Raw genomic sequence first — 24,771 nt, 5'->3', positions numbered from 1 at the left:
AACAAGGCCGCTTTGACGTTTGGATTCAAAACTTCCATCCTTTGCTCTTCACTATCAGTCTGATCTGTTATATGAGACGAAAACGCATTATGTACGTACACATGATGCAGAATGTCATTTCAGAAATCTGGGCTGTGCTGCTTTCTGACCTTTGATCGCCGACGCCAAGTCTGAACATAAAAGCATAATGAGGTTATGACATATTCTTCCACATTAAGGGATCCGCACAAACTTGAGAAAGACTAAACTGACTGACAAGTGGTTTTCCAATCCAAGTATTATCTAAGCATAACAAAGATTTAATAGGTGTGATAAAGAGCAACAAAAGCTCCAGCACTTGCAGTTGCTGGATTATGAGAACTGCTGTAATGTTAATTATTTTAATTTTCTTTAGGGGTGGGACCTCCAAAACTGTGCTGTTCAGAACTGCAGGAGAGCATACCACAGAAGGGATATGTCCAGTGCCAGGAGGTTTGAACAACGAAACTGATTATATTGGTGGGGTGGCCAGAGGTGGCCACTGCCACCCTAGCATGAAGTATGGCTCTCTGGTCACCAAAATTATGGAAAGTGAGACGATCAATCATCATCAGCCAGCCATAATCAATAAAGCATTAATTATGCCTTACTGTGAAAATCTGCTATCAGGATAGTTACCAATCAGTTCTAAGAGTCTAATGACACTGCATTTAAAAAACTAATTTCTGTCAGCAATATTATAGGCCAGTTATCATTATAGGTCATGTTATAGGACAATTTGCTCAGTAAACAGGTTAGTGAATGTGCACTGGATCCCTTCAGCAGTGCTGCTCTGCAAGCTACATTATGAAATAGGATATTAATCATAGTCATTTCTTATGCTATTTTTTTTACAGTTGAATACATGCATGTGTTGTAGGTTGTCTTATACAGTGCTGTCTGGCAATCATTAAACTTATGTATAACCTGTAGCTAAAACAGCGTAAATGAAAAGCTATTATGAAAAACTGCCTATCTATACTAATAATTCTGTTGAATAATTGTGCACTAAAGGAAGTAGTACATTTAACATACTTGATTCAATTACAAAATTTCCTCCTGAATTAAAATAAAACATTACATTAACACAGTTTTGACTTTCAGTTTGCTTTCAGCAATAACTGTGTTGATGTAATATTTTATTGATGTGGAAATAATGGACAAATTTAAATACAAAGAAGAAACAACGCATCATGTTTTTGTCATTTTAATACAGTAAAGCTATTTTTACCAGGCCACCTTATTCTAAAAGTAGCTTTGTACACATATCATCATACAACATACCAGTCAGGCAGTAACCATGTTGATCATGCAGTGAAGTCAAGTCCTTCCCTTGCCTACTGCAGTGCTTGATGACATTCATTGACAAACATTTAAAATGCTGGCAGGCTTTATTAAAGCAAGCATTAATGAACACAATAAGACAATTAGAAAAACTGCATTGCTGTCTACTCCAATAGACCCAAAAGGATACCAAAAATCGCTTTTTTGGGACATTTGGCTCATGAAGCAACATTTCTGTCAAATCATTATGCTGACTAAAACAAAATACAGTAATTTACAGGTTCAACAAGTGCGAACAACGAGAAGCTTGATTAAAATTAATTTCCCTGAGGAAGAAGAAGACGTCACTACATCATCCACAAAGCCGTTTAAATCTCCCTGGATATTTCACATGTGATCTAATTGGGATTTGCACAGATAAGATGAAAGGAGCATTAGACTGCAGAGCAGTTGAGAACACAGCATGGTGGGTGTTGATATTTCTTTCATTTCACACTCATACCAACGTTGCTGACAGCCAACCAAGCACAAATACGTTGCTGATAGGATTCCAGGCTCCTCGGAATGCTTCATATCCATTTAGTGTGCTGAAACTGGGCTCTGCCATGCAGATAGCCATAGACAAAGTCAACTCGAATCCATCGTTCCTTGAAAATTATACTCTTGACTTTGTGTATGTGGACACCGACTGCAATGCAAAGGTTTCACTTGGAGCTTTCATAGACCAAATGTGGCAGGACAATATTTCAGCACTCTTTGGGCCACCTTGTCCTGAGGAGTCAGAGGTATGTTTCTGTGTGACCGCATTAATATGTTTGAGATTTTAGTCATAATGTCCATGCTGAATGTCCAGATAATGTCATGTTGTACTAATGTGCTGTAGGTCACCGGCCTCATTGCATCCACATGGAACATCCCAATGTTTGGCTTTGTGGGACAGACACCCAAAATGGACAATATCCTTGTTTATGATAGTTACATTAAAGTAGTGCCTCCTCTTAAGAGAGTAGGAGAAATTTTGCTTAAGACACTGGAATTCTTTGGGTGGAAGTATGTTGGAATCATTGGAGGAGGTGCAGATTCCAACACGTGGGACAAAGTGGATGCTCTTTGGAAATCTGTGGAACAGCACCTCCAAGCAAAGGTAACTGTGACGGCTAACATCAAGTTTGATCCGAGCGACCCTCAACTCATTCACAGGAACGTGCATCACATCTCCAAGGTTGCAAGAGGTAGGTACACTAAAGCACTAAGTGGACTAAGTGTTCTTGTACACAAACAATTCTGGGCTTCAGCCAGTAGTGGAATTTGCTCTCTAGTAGCTCAGATCTGAGTGATGACAATATGTGTATTGCCCTTGTGCCCTTATGGTGTGTCCACTGTCGCATTGATGAATGGTGCAGGATTTTTTTCTGTGAATGATTCAGAGATTTTACACAACTGTTGCGATATCAGCGGCCTCAGAAAGTGAACCTTTTACAACTGTGTAACGTGTCAAATGCTGACCTACTGCACCATTGTAATTATATTTGTACAATAAATATTGTCACTGTTAGAACAAAACCTCCTATTTCCAATATGGTAACTTTATAGGAGAAGGAAAAGCCTTTTTAACTTGTAATGGAAGTTAATGTAACAATATTTTGGATTGTTAGCTTCATAGCATTTCTATTGGCCCATGCAAATTTGAATACAATGAAATAAAATTTGAATACAATGCTATAACTGGAGGTAACTGGACTTTTCATATTATATAGCAGTAGATTTAAGATAATTATTACAAAAATGCATCAGTATGCTGCATTGATCTGATATATATATATATATATATATATTTTTTTTTTTTTTTTTTTTTTTTTATGACATCCGCCTCAAATATCTTTACGGTCTACCGATATTGTTCCTTGTCTTTTATTGTCTCCTCTCCAGTGATCATAGTGTTATGTAACACTGCGGATTCCACTAAGCTGGTGATGGAGGCTGAGCAGCAGGGTCTGATGAATGGAGAGTATGTTTTTCTTCTGGTACAGCAGTTTGAGGTCAGTGGCAATGTGGTGAGTAATCTCCAAGAAAATCAAACGAGGTAAATCTCTATTTGTGCACTGATTAAAGATGCTCATTATGCTATTTTCAAACCTTATATTTTCAATAAACCTTAAAAGACAAATCTATTTAATAACTCATGAAATAGAGACTTACCTTTTGTGGCGTATAAAGATCTGCTTTTTTGTGATGTACACAATTCACATAAGACAGATTGAAGTAATAAGTCATATTCATTCAGATATTGATCAGATACTCAAGTCTAACAGCAAGAGGTAGCAGCGTCTTACCTCCTAAAAAACAACAAAGAATCATAGGCTGGGTACAATGACAAATCATTTCAAGAGACAAATCGACAGTGCAGGTGAAAATCGTGGAGAGTGTTTTCTGTGTGGCCAATATTCTAAATGAACTGCAGCTGCGGAAGATGGTTTGAAACGGAAAATGAATTATCATATGAACGTATATTGATCCTAGCTTTGAATATCTGGCAACCAGTTCTGTTTTAAATTTTTTCTAAACGATATGCAGAATATTTTGACAACGTTGGCAGGTCTGCATCTTCAAAACCTACGTTTAGAGCCACTGTCAGACTGATGGCTTTTAAGGAATGTGACATGTTGAACAGTTACAGTACTAAGTTACATGTGGTCATCAGCCGAGTGATAGTGAAGTTAGGAATAAGCCAGTGGCATGAAGTCACAATCATTATGGTTTAAGGGCTCATATCCTATCGTTTGATTTTTTTATTTTCCCCGATGTCCACTTATAGTTGTGGGTTTGTAAACCATAAATAGTCATCATTTATTTTTACATGACCATCTTCGAACCTCTCTTTGTCACGATTGGCCCCTCCCAGTCCTGTCCATATGTTTGTGTTTTGGTTTAGTGCAGTGTTTGTTTTGGTATCTGTAGTCCTGCCCCTCATTTTGTAACTCCGCCCCTGATTGTTTTCACCTGTCCCTCGTTTTCCCTGTATACTTAAGCCCTGTGTTTGCCCCTTGTGTTTGCCCCTTGTGGTCTCCGCTTGTTGTTTTGATTCTGGTTTTTGTCATGTCTGTCCCCCGATCTGTCCGTGTTGGCTATATGAACCTGGACTGTTTTGACCACGACCCTGGATTTGCCCCTAATAAATCTCGCTTATCTCAGCACATGCGTCCACCTCCTCGCTGCCCGTTACACTCTTTAACCCATAGAATTTGTTACTGTGCCTTAAAGACTGATATATGTAAATGACCTCAGTTCTTATTGACTACCCTTAACTGTGCCTTATTCAAAAAGCAATCCAGGAAGCACTCTTTATAACTTCAGTGTGAATGGGAAATTTTAACACTGTTAACATATTATGTCAAGCTCTTATTTCAAGAAAGTGTGGACAATTCATGGGCGCTTCAATGTGTGGTATTATTGTTAAAAATGTAAGTAATGGAGTGAAAAAATACTTATTTTGAAGTTTATTCTAATGCTTCTTATTTCTGTCTTCTATTAGGATAACCTTTGGAAATGTGCAGTCAGCGACAACAACCAAACAGCACTGAAAGCCTTCGACATGGTGTTTGTAATTGCAGAGAAGTCCTACGAAGGTTATGATTACTATGACTTCTTTGAACGTGTTTATGAGAGACTGAAAGGGGCTCCGTTTTACAGCAATCTTTCTTCAGACAGAGAGGTGAGAAGACATGCTTCTCATTACAGGTCTTTGTTTTACTGGATAGTATCATACTCAAAGCAGAGGCAATGCTCATCTGTAATTGATGTTACAGGTTAGCCCTTATGCTACCTATCTGCACGATGCAGTCCTGCTATACGCTATGGGCCTTAAAGAGGTTCTCAAAGATGGCCAAAACCCTCGGAAAGGACGAGAGCTTCTCAAGAAGCTCAGAGACAAAAACAGCATTAGGTTCTATGGTAACTTTCATTCTACAGCCAAGCTAATACAACTCATGAACCCATCTCTATGTTCTAGTTTTGGACACTACTCAGTTTTTTAAATCTTATGCTTTTAGTGAAATCACACTGTAACATAATAATAGGCAATCATTTATAATGAATCATTAAAGGGCCCACATCCTATATTTTCCTTGTATTTGTCTCTTTCTTGCGGTCCAATTATAATGCTTACATGAGTTTATGTACCAAAACTGTCACAAATCATTTTTACATGACCATTTTCCAACATACAGCATCTTCTTTATCCTTTAGAATCAAGCATTTTTGTTACTGGGCCTTCAAGACTGGTATATGGAAATAATCTCTGTTCTGTTTGGCTGCCCTGTTTTGCGCCTTATTCCAAAAGCAGCCCTGGTTGAAACACTCTTTATAACTTCAGGGTGAATCACTGGAACTAAACTGCTGTAGATTGACTTTTATAGAAGTGTATAAACTTTTATATACTTTTATTATATGGGTTTAAATTAACCAAATGTATGTAAATTAACCAAAAATATGTAAATACATATTTAAATAATAAATGTTATGTTCTCTACAGGAGCCTCGGGTCTAGTTCACTTTGATGAATATGGCGACAGGAATACAGATTATTCTGTATACGACTTGCAAAAAAGTGACAATGTGGTGAAGTTTGTGCCTGTTCTTAATTTTGACAGTCATACAAAAATGCTCAAGTAAGTCAAAAACTTTCTGTACATGCTGGTTGATATTCACTCCTCAACATCAAACGGAGAACATTCATTTTGTGTCATTTTTTGCAGAACAACACAGAGGTTTTCCAATATAGTCTGGCCAACAGGGAAACTTCCAACAGATAACCCAGAGTGTGGCTTTGACAATGAACTTTGTGAATGGCTAAATAATGGTAAACTACATTTAAAATAAGATGGCTGGGTTTTTTTAATTGAATTTTTGACACTAGTAGTGCAGTAGGTAGCAACTGTATATTTCATCCCTGTTGACTCAGAAATATATATGGTTGTTCTGCTTGTGGCGGTGCCACTGATCGGAGTGGCGGCACTGATCTTCATCACTCTGCTGACTGTGCAGAAGATCCATCTGCAGAACAGACTAGATGACAACAACTGGTGGCTCATCAGCTACAGTGATATTACCATCCTCAAAGAGGCTAAGGTTGGATAAACAGACCACACACAGATTAAAACTGAGGATGCATGATCTAAGCCATTCCATGTTGATTTTCTAAGTAACACATTCTCTATAGTGAACACACTTCTGCACAGTTAATGTAGATTTACTGTTTATTTGCTGAATTTAACCAATTGGGGAAGAACATTAAATGTGACCTGTATGTTTTATGTTTAACTTTGTTACAGCATGTTGTGTTGCTGAAATTAGCAGAAAATGCCATATTTTACTTTGTTTTCTGTAGAAGTTGCATTAATTTATTTTCACTTAGAAAATACAAAATGACAGCTATTGTCTATTGTTACTTTAGGTAATAAAGAGTAAATGTGCAAGGACTTATCCAAAATAGTCTTATAGGCTTTAAGTACCATGTGACAAGGGCATTCCATGTTTTCTGTGGACATCCATGCATGCATTAGGCTGAGCCAACCCACCAGCCTGTCTACTGAGACATGCAGACCAATTTGTTATAGACATCATTTTCATGTAACTGTTGTTTGTTTTGAAGGGAGGGCAGCCGCTGTCAATAAGCACAACTCCCAGTAAAAGTTTAAGCGGTGGCTCTCAGACCATCTTCTCCACCAACAGCTATGGCTTAAAGGACACAAACGGCAAAGAGGCCCTCTACACTACAATCGGTCTGCTCCAGGTACAAACGGTCAAAGAGCCTACTTCACAGGTTAATGATATCACAACATAACATTTTCACACTGAAATAGTCGGCAAGTGAATAAATCCTAAACTAACCTCTTCAAATTGTTCTCATGTAAGGGAAATCATGTAGGCATCAAATACCTGAAGAATCAGCTTCCACGTGACCTCAAGAAGTCATCACTCATTGCTGAGTTGAATATGGTAAAGATAAATTAAAGTGAATATTTAATGTTTTTTAAGTAAAAAAAACTAATTATGATATGATAAGGTCATTCAGAGTGTATTGATGTTAAATGGTGCATCATAGAGACACTTACTGATTTTCTTTACAATGGTGGTGATGGGAACCAAGGGCCATGATGTCTACAGCTTACATTTAGGCATTACATTTTATTTACTGTGTAAAACAAGCAGTGTGCATACAATTGTCTGGAAATGGGAAAATATGATTTAGAACTGCAAAATGCATCCCAAAGTGAAGCATAAATGTGTGCATTTATACAAAAAACTAGCTGCAGGTGTTAATGAAAGGGTGGAGATATAAAGGAGCTGGAACTGGAATAGGCCATGTAGTGTCTCCCTAGAGGAGAGACCCAGTGACTGTTTGCATCTTAACAATTAAATTATACAGAAATTTTGGGGGAAAAAAATCAGAATTACCTTTTATGATTTGTGTAGATACTGGTGGTATCCTATTTTAAATGGCTAGTTTTTATAAAATAACCCACCATATTGTCAAAAGCTTGGTGTCTGTAATGTGCTTACAGATGAAGGAGCTGAAACATGAGAACTTAGTGCAGTTTTTCGGGGTGTGCAATGAACCCCCCAACATCTGCATAGTCATACAGTACTGCAAGAAAGGAAGCTTGAAGGTAAATAGTTCACATCAACTGACCTTACCCTGCACTTAATGTAACCTAATACCTCCAATGAATGAAGTTTTTTTGCGTTGTCAATGTCAGGACGTTCTCAGGAACAGTGAAATTGAGCTGGACTGGATGTTTAAACTATCATTTGCCTATGATATTGTCAGTGTGAGTAAAAACCCTGACTTTCAGCGCACTCTAAAAAATAAAGATCCTTTAATGGATTTGAGCCTGATTGTGTGGTTCTACACTGTAAAAAAGTTGTCTTGTCAAGTGGTTTATAGACTTATTTAAACTTATTTCTAGACATTTTTACTTGTTTTAAGTGATTTTAATAAGTGAAAGTATCTCACTATATTGGCAGAGCATAACAAGCAAGATCATCTGCCAACACAATGAGAGAGATTGACCAAATAAGTGAAAATGTCTAGAAATAAGTTAAATAATCTTACAATAAGCTTACAACAATCTGAGACAAAACGAGAAATATTAACTATATTGACTTTTAAAATTTAAGATAATAACACTTGACAAGATATCGTTTTCTGCAGTATAGGAAAGTGGTTCTTCTCTGGTAGATGGTCCACACTTACCTGAATTCTACCTTGTTCTGTTCTTTATGAAGGGTATGGAGTACATACACAGGAGCAGTCTGAAATCTCATGGCAATCTGAAGTCAAACACATGTCTGGTGGACAGTCGGCTGCAGATCAAACTCTCAGGCTTCGGCCTCTGGGAGTTCAAACATGGGACCCAACACAGACTGATCCCTCTTGAGAACCCCAAATATGAAGGTTCATACTTTCTAAAAACTTTTCATTGTGAATGTTTTAGTTTGTGCTGTCATTATCTGATGGTACAAATAAGAAGGCCTAATTGAACATCCATACAGTGAATGTTCAAAGTCTATAAAGGTCAAGTCTTTGAAGTTTCTCTCAATTTGTAGAGATGTACTGGATTGCTCCAGAGCTTTTGAGGGAAGTTTGCCTTCCATTCAATGGCACTCAAAAAGGAGATGTGTTCAGCTTTGCTATAATTATGAGAGAGCTGATTTACAGCACAGAGGTGGGCCCTTACCATGACATACAGCTGGAACCAAAAGGTAAGGGCTGATTTCTAGATGCATATGAAGAGTTATGTATTACTGTTTCTGTTGACACATGCAATTTCCCCCAAGAAATAGAATCTTTAGGAGTTTCAGTTGTCAATACCAATAGCAAAATCATGTCGCAACATTATATGAATCAATTCTCGTTCCTAAAACAACGTGTCAGACATTTCACATCAAACCAAAAGGGTCCTATCCTTCACATTCTGTCGTATTTTTGTCATCAAAATGAACTAGAAAAGTTCAAATTTGAATCTGTTAATACAAAATGTAAATGTGATTAATTATATAACTTACTATGTAATTAAATATGTATTTATGTAAGTACCATGAAAATATGTAAAAAAAACCCCAATATGTAATGTAAACTGTATAGCAAACCAACAATAATAACTCAATAACTTCTCAGGGTTAATGTCATGCCAAAACCTGAACTGGTATCACTTGAACTAGATAGATAGCAGTGACATTGTGTGATACTGAATCTGATACTGAATACTGAATTGCTGTCTGTTATACTTATGGTATTAAGAAATCATCAAGCAGCTGAGGACCCCTCTAGCAGGTGAGCCCCTCAGACCAACTCTGTCAGCTCAGATGTGTGATGAAGCTCTAATTACCCTGTTAACTGCCTGCTGGAGTGAAAACCCAGACCAAAGACCCCCTTTCAGCTCTATTCGGAGAGGCCTACGAGACATCAGCCCTGACAGGTACTGTCTCAGAGTCACAAATGTGACATACATTCAGAGGTGGACGAAGTACACAAATCATGTACTTGGGTTAAAGTAGAGATGCCTAAGGTAAAATATTACTCCAGTAACAGTAGAAGTCCTTACTCTAGACCTCAACTTGAGTAAAAGTACTAAAGTATTTGCCTTCAAATGTACTTAAGTATCAAAAGTTAAAGTACTAAAAGGTTAATTATGGCTCTGATGTCCTGTTATCATTTTTATAACAAGACTCGCTTCATGAATTCATTTTAGGTGAAAATCCTCCAGTGTCTCTCTTGGTAAACCAGTCTTTTAATAGAACGTCACTAATTATAATGATCGTAAGCACAAAACACTGAAGGTAAACAGATTCCATCGGGGAGAACCGAGTGGCTCTGAAATCACTTTTACACAGAAGCAAAGTTTCAGGTTAAGATTACTTTGTAAATTAGTTACAAGTTGAATAAAAACTGGCTTTAAACTCAGGATCACAAATAAGTTTTCCTTTACTATATTGATCTGTAGGTCTCTGTTCATAAACATAAACTAACCATAACTAATTTACTATAAAATGAAAGTGTTTGTATAAATTCAGAAAAAAGCCGCGTCAGTCACGGCTGCATATGTGTACACATTTCTATATTGTGGTCTATTTACACAAAGTTAGGTTAGTTCATCATTTAGGTGACGTATGTGCTCCCAAATTTTTACGCTGCTGCGCTGACGTTGAACAGTGTGCTGCACTGGGTGGTATGACCAACAGGTCAAAACCAGCTCTAAACAAAGTGACCGCTGTGCCCTGATTGGTACTCTGGCTTTGCGCTTCTTTTGTTTTTATACACACAGAAACCAAAAGGAACGACAGATTTCTCAAAATGTAGTGGAGTAAAAAGTCAGATATTTAACTCTGAAATGTAGTGGAGTGAAAGTAAAAAGTCACCCAAAATGGAAATACTTAAGTAAAGTACAGATACACGAAAAAACTACTTAAGTGCAGTAATGAATTACCTTTACTTAGTTACTGTCCACCATTAAACATCTCAGCTGTTTGGTTCCCATCAGTATCACTGTGTACAGTTCAGACTCTCTAGAAGAGAGAACTCCACATCAAACCACTCTGAATTACTTTGTTTACATCTTAATGATCTAATTATGCAGACATTTTAGCAATTTTGGAAAAGGAACTCTCCTTTAAGTAATTATCAAATTGTTATTCAATAATTAATTTGCTATATTAGTGGATGCTTTTAAAATATATATATATCTATTCATTTTTAGCCATTCTAACATCTTGGACAACATGGTGAACAAGCTTGAGAAATATGCCAATCACCTAGAGGAAGTGGTAGAGGAGCGGACCGCTCAGCTCACTGTAGAAAAGGCCAGAGCAGATAAACTTCTCTCTAGTATGCTGCCCAGGTAATTCAAATATGAACAAAATAGCAATAATATATACAAATAAAGTCTGTTTTTTGCATATTTGCTACACTTATGTCTAAATTTGTTATTCCAAACAGATACATAGCTGAGCAGCTAATGGCGGGGAAGTCAGTGGAGCCCAAGAGTTACGACATAGTGACCATCTTTTTCTCTGACATTGTGGGCTTCACCACCATGTGTGCGATCAGCTCAGCCCTGGAAGTGGTGACAGTCCTCAATGACCTCTACAGCCTATTTGACGAAATCATCAAACTCTATGATGTTTATAAGGTTGGCTGTACACAGGAACATATGTGATGATTTATAAGGCCCAGGGGCCATTCTAGCCCTTTTATTGTGTTGAGTTTTGGGACAGAACGTGTGTTCAGTTTGAAAAGCGAAGCAGCATGGTATAGTATACTGCTTGCTTTGTTTATAATGGTCACCCCAATGTGATAATATTGTCTATTGTGTAAGGTGGAAACTATAGGAGATGCATATATGGTTGCAAGTGGACTGCCTTTAGCCAATGGCACCAGACATGCAGAGGACATCTCCATTATGGCCCTCCATTTCCTCAGCGCCATTAAAAGATTCAGAATCAGACACCTGCCCAACGAGAAGCTGGCCCTGCGGATTGGGATCAACTCTGGTATTACATAAGTATATAAGTAAAACATGCTTCTTAAAGTGATGGTTTGGCTAAAACTCAAAATTTACACAAAGTTCCTCTTATACTAAATGTAGTCAATCATCCATGACATGTTTGTTGTCTGAAGTTATGCTTCTTTAGATATGCACAGTGTTCGACAATGTACACTTCTCCTGTACTTAAGTAAAATAGTTGAAGTTAAATAGCAGTATAATGAGCCTACAACAGTGTCAAAGTGAGAAATATTAGATTTATTGACTAGATTTAGGACAATTTTACTTGGCAAGACACTATTTTTTGCAGTGAAGTAATGGAACCTTAAAGCCACCAGTTTAGCACTGTGCAGACTGCAGGCTTAAAACATTGTACACTTGCTCCAAAAGTGGTAAAAAAAACATAACATTTTTGGCCTAACCATCTTTTTCAAGTAATTCTTTATAGTCATTATTTGTTCTCTCGGCTATACAGCTGACATTGTCCACCCCCACCAACAGGTCCAGTGGTTGCCGGGGTGGTGGGCACTACAATGCCCCGCTACTGCTTGTTTGGAGACACAGTGAATACTGCTTCCAGGATGGAAAGCAGCAGTTTGCGTAAGCACTTTAGTCAAACCTTTATTACAGCTTGGTTTGTAGACAGTGCTAAAACTCACTGTGAACATGTATAAATCAAGCACATATGGGCTCTTTTTGTTTAATGATGAATTCTGATTTGCTTGCAGCACTGAGGATTCACATCTCTCAGAGCACCGCTGATATTCTCTTGAAGATTGGCTCTTTTGAACTCGAGGAGAGGGGAGAGATTGAGTTGAAGGTATATACTTCATTATTGCTGTTCTTTTTTCTGAGTTATTTGAATTGAATTTTTTTTTGATGCGTCTCTGAATTTTGCTCTTTGTAAATGTTCTCGCAAGGGAAAAGGGCTTCAGAAGACATTCTGGTTGAACAATAAAGTAGGTCTGAAGTTTCCTCTTACGCCGCAGCACTATGATGCAGGAGCATGTCCAGAACCAGCAACAGAGGTAAGGATATGCTCATCTCCTTCAGAGAGTTCTGATATGTGCTGACATGCTCATTGTAATGTACCAACAAAGGAGAAACAAGTTTTTGAAGCAGGATCGGGGGATTCACATTCAGCTCTGCTAATTCAGGACATGACTTTAGTTTAGGGTGAGAAGTTTGCAAACTCTGCAAAAAAATGTACGTGTGACCTTGAACCATGAACCTTTGTATTGCGCTCAGGTCAGTACTGACCTGTTTATTTGATTAACAGCGCTGACTTCCTGCTAACTTTATCAGCATGAAATCTGATGCCTTTCATGAAGATTAAACTTTTTTGTTTTACTTTTTGGGGCATGCAATTTTATAAACTACTGCTACCAATTGTACTTCTGTTTGCAATTTTTTTATGCTATTAATGCACTGCTAACTGGTAAAAACGCACCAGTAGATACATTTAGTGTAAATATACCAGCATAATTAAACATAATATTGGCAGTAATAATGTCAAAATGTCAAGTACAATATCAGTTTTGTTAATAATGTGAACTTTTAACAAGTTATTCTCACTAAGTGTTTAAGAATAACAGCATGTTAAACTTCACGCAAAAAAATATTTGATGGTCAAACCATATTCTGACATTTCTATGTTTTTATTTAATAATGTTTCAGCAGGAGACAAATAAACCAAACCAAGCTACAACTGATCCAGAGGGTAAAGAGAGAGGAAGAACACAGAGGACTCACATTGTGGGTAAAATGCCTGGCATTCACACACTGACTGTTCCTGACATCTAGAGACCAAACTGAGGAGCTACCTCGATTTTTTAGGCTTGAGTTACAGAAAATTTTGGTAAATAAATAGACATGAAACACAGTTGTATGTAATGTTTACTGAAGTCACAAATATCTTTACACATTATTTCCAACAAAAACAAAGCAGGATGTATTTTTCCTACAGTCCATGCTTCCAGTGCTACTGTCTTTATCTGTGTAACTACTTTCATTGCTCTAGTACGGGTGTACAAGGGTGCTAAATAAAAGAGAAATATTTCAAGATGTAAGCACATGTCTAGGAGGAATGTGTGTTACACTCCCTGAGACCCTTGTATGGCTGTTCTGTGTGTGTGTGTGTGTGTGTGTGTGTGTGTGTGTGTGTGTGTGTGTGTGTGTGTGTGTGTGTGTGTGGTTTTTAATTTTTTACATGTATTATACCCACCCACACTAACCTTCTTTTACAAACTGGCGTAACCTAAAACTGCATTCAGCAAAAAAATACACAGCATGCATAAAAATGTGCCTGTGAAATGAAAAAAAAAAACACTGGTCAAATACAGTCTTCAAAAGCACAACAACACTAAAATGCATCTGTAGTTGTTATATACTATATTTTGCAAAAAACATACAAACACACACAGTTGTAAGCTCAATTTTCTAATTGGACATGGCATTTTCTCTGCTAATTTTATTGCATAATTTATATTTATTTGCTGAGTTTAATGTATTTGAAAAATAGAAAACACAAGATGTCAAATGTGCTTTTACTTTGGCACAGGCCACAATGGTACATATATTTTTTTCAATATGTTACATTCAGCAAATAAACAGTAATGTTGCATTAAAATCTGCAGAAGTGTGTTCTGTGTGGAGGATCTACACAACATGTAATTTGACAAGGGGCGCTCAACATTTTACACACAACTGCACAATTTTATATCATCGCTGTCGTTACGAAACCATAGTCTCTAAAGTGGCAGTTTTAGAGAATAAGGAAAAAGAAAAAAAAACATTTGATATAAATAATATTCAAAATAACTTTTAATATAAGTTAATATAAAAAAAATGCATTCTGAGTTATTATGGAGCATTTCTTCTATTAGTGCTTTCATCGACAGACGTTCATGCAATACATGGGTGTTTAAAAAAACTAAAATGACATTATGTTGTAAGGTTTAGATATGACAGCAGTGATATATATGTGTATAAATTAGACAGTGTAACAATTTTATATTCATTACGTTTGCCTGAATTAATAACAAATGTGCTACTTAACATTAAAATAACCATATCAATAACATGTCGTATCCTATCATCAGTTGTCCTGACAGAATATGCCCAGTAACGTGTAATAGTATCATATTATCAGTGGCTGTCGTGACAGATGTTATGATGTTTCAGGTCATAACAGCTCATGTCACATGCACTGTTTTATCCCTAGTTACTAGTTATCCTACTTAGCTGTTATGACCTCAAACATTGTAACATCTGTCATGACAATTACCAGTAATGGTAACATGAACATCTTACTGAACAAAATCTGTCATGATGACTCATGACAGCATATGACATCTGCCATGACATGTTTATGGCATGGTTATGTCAATGTTTGGTGGCAGGATAAAGTGTTACCAAGAATGCACGGCAGGTATAGTATAGAACTATAATAACCAGTAGCTACATTGCTTTAAATAACAAAGATTTACCTGCAAGAGGTGTATAACTGGAAGAGTGTTGAGCTGCACACAACCAGATTTAAGAACAGTCAGTCAACACAGACCAGGAAAAATGCAGATATGCAATATTAGAAACAATCACTACCTCTGATTTGAAACTCCATCGTCAAAATGCCTCCACTTGGATCTGGTTCCAATTTTTTAGTCCGCGAAATACAGGGAGTCTTTAAGGGAATCAAATGATGAAGTCTTAAAGGCCTTACCTTTGGAAAACAGTGCTTCTATAGTTGTAGTCATTACAAGAGTACTCTCTCATGCTTACCGGCTGACAGAAGAGCTTTTCACCATCACACACTTGAACCTCACAGTGAAGCCAGACTGTGGACACCTTCTCTAATCGTTGAAAGCGAAACGAATTGAACTTGAACATGGAGCGACTCTCTTTGGCATTCTCAAATATGGTCACTGTATTATCTGATGAGCAGCTGTGACCAAAGAACACAAAATGAACAGTATTCAGTACTGATGCATTCACTCTTTACATCAGAACCGCAGAACAGTGTGTGGATTAAAATCGCCTTACCTATTGACAATTAAACTCCATCTCTTCTTGTCTGTTGAATACGGAGTGGGTGTTGCCCAGCAGTTTGTTATAACCACCTTAAACCTATAGAAAGAGATGGGGACTTTGGTTCTGTTTGTTCTGTGTAGTTATGCTATGCGCAATTGATAATGGACAATGACATACCTGTTACTCAGTCCTTTTGCCTCAATGCCAATAAAAACCTCTGAGCCAATTTCTGATGTGTCAATGATATATGGAGCATCTTTAGCATACAGGAACTTTGAGTTCTATTAATCATACAGAGGAATAGAAATTTACACTAAAAACAAGTCCATAAGCAGGATTTCATGTTTTATGTCACTCTTTGAAACAGCCTTTCACACCCTTGTCTATATACAATATTAGTTAACCTGTTACTTTTGCACCAAAGTAAAGTATTAAAGAGCCCATATCATTTTGGTACATGAAACCACAAAAATCTCAGTGTAAAAATGTAAAATTATAGGCCCATATATAATATTGGTGATGCAACAATGAATGCCACAATACAGAATTTGGCCACAGCACTTTATACTGTCTCTATACGCTCTTCACCATTGATCTCTTCTTTGGACACCATTGAAACACCAACATTTAGTGGGGAAAGTCGCAGTACTCACTGTGAACACGTTCATAGACAACTGAGACTTAAAAGAACCTAAACTCCCGTTGTTGACATAAACTGTTGCCACTCTGGAAGAAACAGAGGGTTTAGTAAAAAGGCTGCAAGTCATTGGTCAGAATGCATTCTAATATCTACTGCTACTGAATTGTGTAGTCAATGTAACAGGGTCTACCTTTGGCTGAAGACTGCATTGTTGACCAAGTAAGCCGCCTTGTATGTGCAGCTGAAGGTATAGTTCACTGGTTGGTTGCGCACTGTGAGCGAGGAGTCATTGGAGACTATAGAGTTGTAGAAGATGTACTTTGGGTCTTTGCCTCCAACATACTAGTCAGAGAAAAGTGACAATGGACAACTGATTTGTCTTCCTTTACACCATGGACCAAGGGAGCTGAGGCTTTACTTATATGTGTTTAGATCCAGTGAGTACATCAGAAGAAAGCCTTTTGAATAACTACTGAAAACTCTTACCTCGGACAGTGTCCCACAATATGAGTGGTTCTTGGGCGTAAGGTCGGGGATTGTAAAGCGGTAGAAGCCAGGAGTGTTAATCCCTGTATAGCACACACCACCCAGAGACAACTGCCCTATCTCCCACCCGTAAGGGCACTCAGGAACATTTGCAATGATGGCGTTTGGAAAACAGGAAACCATAACATAATCTGAAAAAATACAACATGTCAATAATTTCATGAAGATTTATGGCAGAGTAATCCTACAACTGTTTTATTTGAAAAATGTGCCGATGGTCTGAAAATTACCAGCTTTTTGAGGAGCACAGGCCCATGAGACTGGGAGAAGAAAGAAGAGAACAGCAATAGCAGCCATTTCCTACACGGTAGGGTGAAAATTGTTTTGATTACAAATGAGAAATTTTAATATTTGAATGGGTCACTTTTCAAATATTTCTGTTTAAGATAGGATACTGAAGTTCACAAACATGTTATATATTGTTTTCACTGGCCTTATCGTTCACAAAAACACACAGGCTATGGTTACACAGCATTATACATAAAATAATGAAGGAAAAGGAAGAGTACAGTACCAGTGCTGGAGTTTTGCTTGGTTATCTACCAGATGGTCATGGTCTCAGTGCCGTGGCTGGTTACTGGTGACTGAGCACAGGTTTCAGGTGGAGTTCATCTATTTCGGCAGAGGGGCCGTTTTATATTTCTTCAGGCAGGCCCTAACCCCCCCAGCTCCCCTGTCTGCCAGTCCGACGAGTCCATTTGGTGATAGCATTGTGAAGCACAGCACAAAAGCTTTCTGTGCTTGCCAGACATTGACTTTTAAATTAAAAGCATCTCAAGGGAAGGGCATTTTCTCAGCATTTAAACAGCAGCTTATCCTCCATATCCCTTTTTCATGGATAAACAGTACCACCTCAACACAGCTGTTCAGATCAAAAAAGTTATTCACTGCACATCATTTACAGAAATCATTGCTTGTTTCAAACCTATTAGGCCTAAGCAATGAATTGGTGGTCAAAGGTAAGGGAGAGTGAGGGTGGGTACCGTTCACACTACTGCTCACTGCTTTGTTACATAATGGCCTTCAGTCAGGCTGAGGAACAGGTGCGCTAGCACTCTTAGCAGTTATCTAATGCATCCCACCCGCTCTGGTGTTGTGCCATGGAATTTAAGGGCTACAGTGTCATCAAGGTCACTCTTATTCAGCTCTGGAGAAAAGAAGGATGTGGGTAATTACTGAAGGCATTACAAGAGCTCTATCAGAAATCTCATGGGTTTTTATCTCCAAGAGATGAGCTGGACTAAGTAACACTGAGCTAAATAGACCTACGATGACAAAACTATCTTTGTCCTTCAGTGGCGGACATGGAGAGATAAAAGTACTTCTCTACAATACTGAGCAAATGTCAAAGACCACCCTTCATTTTTTTTTTTCATTTCTAGTCAAAATGGCCAAGTACAGGAAAGAAAGGGAAGTGTCAGGGAAAAAAGCAGAAAACATATAATTTACAGTAGGGTAAATAGGGTCATTGCAGTTTTCATTCTTTTCAGGAAACTTTTTAAAAGATATACTTCCACACTTCAGTCTCAGACGCTGATTGCATTTTCTCCTTTTCAAAATCAGGACACATTTAATGATGCTGAGGTCTGGGCAAATTATCTTCTTCTTCTGATTATTATTTTCTCAGTAAGGACTTCTTGACAGCTACACATCCTTTCAGGCTCACAGGGTTGTCTTCTCAGAGTGGAAGGTTGGACAGAAAGAACTGTGGATTTTTTTCAGATCTGAAGCAAGAGTGGAGCTTGATTTTCTCATCTCTCTCTCTCAAAGATGAAGTGCTGTTTATCTGATGGGGACAGTCAGAAATATGTCTTGAAAAAAAGAATTACCTGCACTCAATGACTATTTTGACTTAATTTGTCAGAATTAGTCAATTAAATTAATGAAGGATGACTTGCACTGTATAACAACTGAACAAGTGTGGTTTCTTTCTCCCTACATGACGTTGTTATTCTAAGATATAACCTCTAAAACCTTGTTTACCAATAGTATCTTAGTTTTAACAGGAGATTCCAGTCATTTTTGTAGAGCTCAACTGTTAAGACTGTTAGCTATTAACATTTTCTCTGTTCTACAGAAACCTACCATGTCATAATTGTTCGCAATGGTGGTGATAGGAACCAGATGTCCAGAGTGTTTAACGCCTATGAAAGCTACCTCACAGAATGTTATTACATTAAATGGCTATGAATATGCTGCCTGAAAAGTTGAGATAAGCTCTAGGCATAAACATTTTTAAAATACATGCAGGGCAGAAAAGTATATGCAGGGTGTTGTAAGGAAAAACTGATTTACCTCAGTTTTATCATTGTCAGCATTACATATGAAAACCCTCTGGTCATTTCAGATAGTAAATAAAATGATACATATATTTGCGTTGTAGACATCACTGTCACTATATCCTATCACTACCACTGTAAAGAAATCAGAGTCAGTGTGTTTCTCTACAATTAACATTTTCACAACAAACCACTCTTAGTGACTTTGTTTACATCTCAAGGATTCAATCAAAATGCAGAAATCTGTGGAATTCCCCTTTAAGATTGACTTAACTGTTATTTGAAAAGAGCATATAAAGTGGTGCTGCCTCCACTGTCCAACAATGATCCTCATGCTATGTCACTTTTAAGGAAACTAGACCCAGATCAGTTAGATTTCAAAAACAAAAAAGGTCAAGCCGTACGAATGTATGGATGGCACACTTAGATGTAGGTGCTGATAAGACAAGAAGACTGGAGTCAAGGAGTAGACAAGACAAGAGCCTGACATGATAGAGATGTGCCATTCACAGAGATTGTGTTTCAGCCTCTGAAGAGTGCAGGCACTGTGAGAGAAGCACCATTTATCTACAGCCTGTTAGTCTCTTGTGCATTTGTGGACAGAATAGTATCCTCACTTACCCTTTTCATTATGTGCAGTATGAATACAGTAGATCTATCAGCTGTGTAGTCACATTGATAACTATGATCTCAATGGTTTAAGGCAGCTCCAGATTACTGATTACATTTGTTTAGAGACTTTATTTCATTTAGGGTAAAAATATAAGTAAAAGTATTCACATGAACTACATTCTACCTGAAGCCATCAGTCTTCAGAAAGCTCTGGTGACATTACAAATGTACACAAACACCTTTAGGAAGTATAAAAAGAAACTTTTTGAAAACTGTGACTGGACACAGTTTGCGGAGGCAATGTATTGCACATGTATTCCAAAACAAAAATACTATCATTTAAAAGTAAGCGAGTTTGATTTAGTATGCAAACACTGATTCCGCTTCAAAATACACCATTCACTCTCCAGTCCATTCACAGAAACTAAGGGCAAAAGCATCCTGTTTTGAATTCATTATTTTTGTGATGTCACATTTACATATGTCTACCTACTGAGTAGCAGTTTAGCTTGCCCATTCACAATGGAGTTATAAGGAGCATTAAGGAGTGAATCTAAGAGAAAAAAATAAAGGCAAAATGGAGGAAATGTAGGCTCTTTAAATGTTGTACAGGTAGAGCAACTAGACTGTCAAAAGTCTGAACACCTTTCAAGTCAGTATTTAATATTCACCCCCATTGCTCTAAATCCAGTCTCTTCTTCCAGGCTCAGCTTCAGTTTCTTGACTGCCTTTGTCACATCTGCTTCCAGAATTTGTTGATTGATGCTTAACAGACAGTAAAGTGTTCTGTTCATCAAAAGCGGGCTTCTTTTTCTCCAAACATACGTGTGGTGATTGTGGCCAGAGATGTCCAACTTAACATCAATCAGTCCACAGCACTATTTTCCAAAAAGCATCTTTCTTATCTAGGTGGAGTATTGCATACTTCAGCTGTTGTGATGTGGTTGCAGGTGAAATGTTCTTCTGATTACTCTTCCATGTAGATGTTTCCTGTTTGTAGAAGAAATGCTGCACAGTAGAACAATGTACCACTCCTGTGTCAGCTTAAACTTCCCTCAGGTGCTTTGCTGTTGAGGGGTTTTGCTGTGCCTTTCTGGCCAGCTTAATAACAGTTCGATTTGAGAGTTTTCCTGATCTTCAAGATTCCTTAATGGCATTTGGGACAATGGACATTGTGATGTGGAAGAATTTATCTTTTTATAGACTTGCTGTGCTTTGTAAACATCAGTTAGCTTCATTTTCAGATCCTCAGAGGCTGCTCAGAGAGGCCCATGGCTGTTGAGTGTTAGCACAAAGTTTGAAGAGTCAAAGAATTTATTATGGTCTGGAATTGTCATCAGTTGATAATTCCTAATGACAATTCTTTACCTGCCCTACCGGCCTAAAAGAGTCCAACAAGTCTAATCAGTTAAGTAAGGTCTGATATACAGTACTCTGTGATTCATAGAATATTAATTAATAATGATTGGTTTGACCAATCAGTGCTTCATTAAATTGTGCTCATGATGATGTAGTTGATAATATCAACTCTAATAATAAAGTCTCTGTGGTGGCTGTGAAGGTGTCAAGGGAAAATATGGACCCAAGAAATTCTTGTTACTTTTTATTGTTTTTATATGTATTTGAATTATGAATATGACTTGATTCTAATGTATATTATGATAAACTCATTGCTGCAGTAAATTGTTTCAAAAATTGCTTAGATGCCTAAAACTTTCGCACAGTACTGTATTATAACTGGAAGGGTGTCCAAACTTTTACACAGTCCACAATTAGTAATTTTTTCTGTTTTCTGAGCTCAAATATAATCAAATATAAACTGTACAGTAACATTTACAAACATACTTTAAAAAATCAACAAAATATGTAATTTGTCTTTTGCATACAACTGTACCTGTGAATCTTGAAAATATTTCTTAGTTTATTTACTGCTCCATAGGTTTCTGCTGGATCAACATGTGAAACCCTTAACCCTGGCTAACTTAACCCTGGCTGACTCACACTGCTGATGTAAAACGATAGCTTTGTAAAGATAACTTGAGTGCAGATATCCTCCACGATACAATTAAGCATGGCAAAGAGTACTCTTACAGGTGCTCAGAAAGGCATTACCATGAGAATAGAGAGAACCACTGGGATGCATTAGAGTTCACTGCCTGGGAGAAAACTATGGTAGATACAAATCAACTCCAAACCCTTGAGCTCAGGGAGAGCTAACATTACAGCACGCATCAAGACTAAGATTGAGAGCCTTCCAAATGTTCAGACTGCCATGAGCTTTCAACATGTTACGTAATACTGGAATGTTTATTTATGGGTGTATAATTAGTCTGGACCTGACTGAATTACTCTCATTATGCAGTTTTTTAATACGTTTTTTTAATGTTATGGTAACTAAGTATCCTAAGAATCTGCCAAAAATATTATAAACGTATTTCAGTGAATTTATACACAGCAGCACTTTGGCTCTGGTCATTGCTGACAGAATGTGTACTGCTTAATAAAATCTTTTTGTATTTTAAGATTATGACTGTGTTGTTAAACTCATTTCATCTGCATGAAATTACAGTGGATTAGATTCTTTTACTCTGAGGCAGTTGTATGTTGCAGTAATATGTACAACACTGTACTGTCAGTTTTACACCCCAAAGTATCTGAAAGGTTCTCAAATTACTACAGTACCCTCAACCTCCTGCTGCATGTGGGCAGAGAACACAACACCAGTCAAAAGTTTGAAATCACCTGTCACATTAAAAATTGCTTTTATTTCATTAGATAATATATTTTAAAAAAAAACTAAGTTAGATATCAGAAGGTATGCTAAGATGTTTGATCTAATATTTCAGGTTTTTTGGGGGGGAACAATAAAAACATATGATAAATAATATACTGTAATAACCTGTTTACAATAATTGTTTTATAGATCATCTGCCAGAGATTGGACCATCCTTTTTGAAATACAGGTCATTCTAGATGTTTTATTATAACTTTACTCTCAATGAGAATTTGTGAAAACCTGAATGTAGGAAACAAGGAACAAAGAAGGAAAGTGTTATGAGATATGAATTCCACTTTCATCCTTCATTTACTTTGCATCTTTGAAAAAAGGACACAAGAAAGAAGCAGAAAATGACCCTTCCTTCCTTATGCTTATGCACTCTGGGCAGCTCTCCCTGTGTGTGTACCTGTGTGACCCTGACTATGTGCTGTGGGCCAAGCAAGCCTGATTGTGTCAAAGGATGGGGCCTCCAGAAGCACACAGACACATAAAGATGCAGTTTTTTACTATATACCATTAAGAATGTCTTTAGGAGAAGAAACATATACTTGTATCCATATTAACGATATTTGATTTGATTCCCTAGTTAATAACACCATGCTGTGCTGGTGTGCTGGTCTCTCTCTGTGTGTGAGTGTAGTGCACACAAAGCCTCTCTAAATGTGCTTGGGCCTTATCCTGGAGTGATACATGTATTTTAACCATACCTGAGAAACACTGCTCAGTACCATTTCGAACTTGAATTGTAACTATGATAGGGCCACTTGTCCACTGTTTGGGAGCCTTGGGCTGCACACACACACACACACACACACACACACACACACACACACAGAGAAACCCAGGTTTAATCCTGGCCTGTGTACATACACAGAGAAACATAGTTTGGACCATAACTTTATTGTTTACCATTTTCATGTACAAAACACATATTTTAACACTTCCCAGTTCAGTCACAATTAGAAATAACCTGTTTAGTCACAATTAAAATATAACCAATATATTCTCATTTATTTTGTACTAAATCAATGAAAAATGGAAAAGAGATGTTAATTGATGTGATATGATATAATCAAGAGCATAGCCAACTTACGGATAATGGTAATGAACTAAGGCCAATGATTATTATTTTATGTAATGATATATGGATAAATAGAACTGAAATGGCTAATGAAGGATGACATGGCACTTTTAGAAGAAAAACAAAGGGTGTTTGTTACAGAAGGCCAAGGGTAACCTGTTTAATTCTAAAACCACACAGATATTATGAACAAATAAAGGCAAAGTGGAGGAAATGTAGGCCCTTTAAATGTTGTACAGGTAGAGCAACTAGACTATCAAAAGTCTGAACACCCTTCTAAGTCAGTACTTAATATTCACCCCCATTGCTCTAAATCCAGTCTCTTCTTCCAGGCTCAGCTTCAGTTTCTTGACTGCCTTCCAGAATTTGCTGATTGATGCTTAACAGACAGTAAAGTGTTCCGTTCATCAAATGCGGGCTTCTTTTTTCTCCAAACATATGTGTGGTGACTATGGCCAAAGATGTCCCTCTTATCAGTCCACAGCACTATTTTCCAAAAAAGCATCTTATCTAGGGTGGCATGGTGGCGTTGTGGGTAGCGCTGTCGCCTCACAGCAAGGAGGGCCTGGGTTCGATTCCCCAGCCGGGGGACCAGGGTCCTCTCTGTGTGGCGTTTGCATGTTCTCCCCGTGTCTGTGTGGGTTTCCTCCGGGTTCTCCGGTTTCCTCCCACAGTCCAAAGACATGCAGTCAGGCCAATTGGACATGCTAAATTGCCCCTAGGTGTGAGTGACTGTCTGTGTTTGTCTGTCTGCCCTACGATGGACTGGCGACCTGTGTGATGGTAAAACAGATGAGGTGAGATGAGGTAATGGAGGTGGGCAGCCCCTCCAGATCAATATAAATAAGGTATTTTTTAGTTGTTGCCTGGGCCAACTCAAGACTAACGCCAACTCAACACGTCAACTCAAACATGTTAATTGTTTCTCACACAGCATGGGGACTACATACCTGAGAGCC

General features: G+C 37.7%; 2 protein-coding genes across 2 annotated transcripts; one reads left to right on the top strand and one right to left on the bottom strand.

The window, feature by feature from the left end:
* Positions 1–1,724: 1,724 nt before the first annotated feature.
* On the top strand, positions 1,725–13,920 carry gucy2g (guanylate cyclase 2g). Its single transcript, XM_017695883.2, has 22 exons — positions 1,725–2,087; positions 2,186–2,534; positions 3,232–3,356; positions 4,835–5,014; positions 5,109–5,253; positions 5,834–5,969; positions 6,057–6,160; positions 6,263–6,429; positions 6,953–7,123; positions 7,216–7,299; positions 7,866–7,970; positions 8,061–8,132; positions 8,590–8,758; positions 8,911–9,066; positions 9,605–9,782; positions 11,061–11,201; positions 11,300–11,492; positions 11,679–11,853; positions 12,348–12,446; positions 12,575–12,666; positions 12,767–12,874; positions 13,524–13,920. The coding sequence occupies exons 1-22, from the start codon at positions 1,725–1,727 to the stop codon at positions 13,647–13,649; spliced, it is 3,438 nt and encodes a 1,145-aa protein (XP_017551372.2). The 3' UTR covers positions 13,650–13,920.
* On the bottom strand, positions 13,690–17,358 carry tectb (tectorin beta). Its single transcript, XM_017695882.2, has 10 exons — positions 17,292–17,358; positions 17,002–17,192; positions 16,706–16,857; positions 16,529–16,601; positions 16,053–16,156; positions 15,888–15,971; positions 15,627–15,789; positions 15,450–15,528; positions 15,335–15,367; positions 13,690–14,151 (listed from the first exon to the last, which is right to left on the bottom strand). The coding sequence occupies exons 1-10, from the start codon at positions 17,356–17,358 to the stop codon at positions 14,087–14,089; spliced, it is 1,011 nt and encodes a 336-aa protein (XP_017551371.1). The 3' UTR covers positions 13,690–14,086.
* Positions 17,359–24,771: the final 7,413 nt, after the last annotated feature.

The sequence above is a fragment of the Pygocentrus nattereri genome, chromosome 13 (assembly GCF_015220715.1).
Source record: "Pygocentrus nattereri isolate fPygNat1 chromosome 13, fPygNat1.pri, whole genome shotgun sequence".
Lineage (NCBI taxonomy): Eukaryota > Metazoa > Chordata > Actinopteri > Characiformes > Serrasalmidae > Pygocentrus > Pygocentrus nattereri.
Note: the sequence above shows the minus strand (reverse complement) of the source record. Positions and strands in the feature narration are given on the sequence as shown.

Excerpts from the sequence above, each read along its gene's own strand:
- gucy2g (XM_017695883.2), top strand. The coding sequence starts at position 1,725 with ATGAAAGGAGCATTAGACTGCAGAGCAGTTGAGAACACAGCATGGTGG. Across the intron at positions 5,970-6,056 it reads AGTCATACAAAAATGCTCAA|AACAACACAGAGGTTTTCCA; the intron begins GTAAGTCAAAAA and ends CATTTTTTGCAG. Across the intron at positions 11,854-12,347 it reads GCGGATTGGGATCAACTCTG|GTCCAGTGGTTGCCGGGGTG; the intron begins GTATTACATAAG and ends CCCCACCAACAG.
- tectb (XM_017695882.2), bottom strand. The coding sequence starts at position 17,358 with ATGGCTGCTATTGCTGTTCTCTTCTTTCTTCTCCCAGTCTCATGGGCC. Across the intron at positions 16,157-16,528 it reads TGTCTATGAACGTGTTCACA|AACTCAAAGTTCCTGTATGC; the intron begins GTGAGTACTGCG and ends TATGATTAATAG. Across the intron at positions 15,529-15,626 it reads AAAAGCTCTTCTGTCAGCCG|ACTCCCTGTATTTCGCGGAC; the intron begins GTAAGCATGAGA and ends ATTCCCTTAAAG.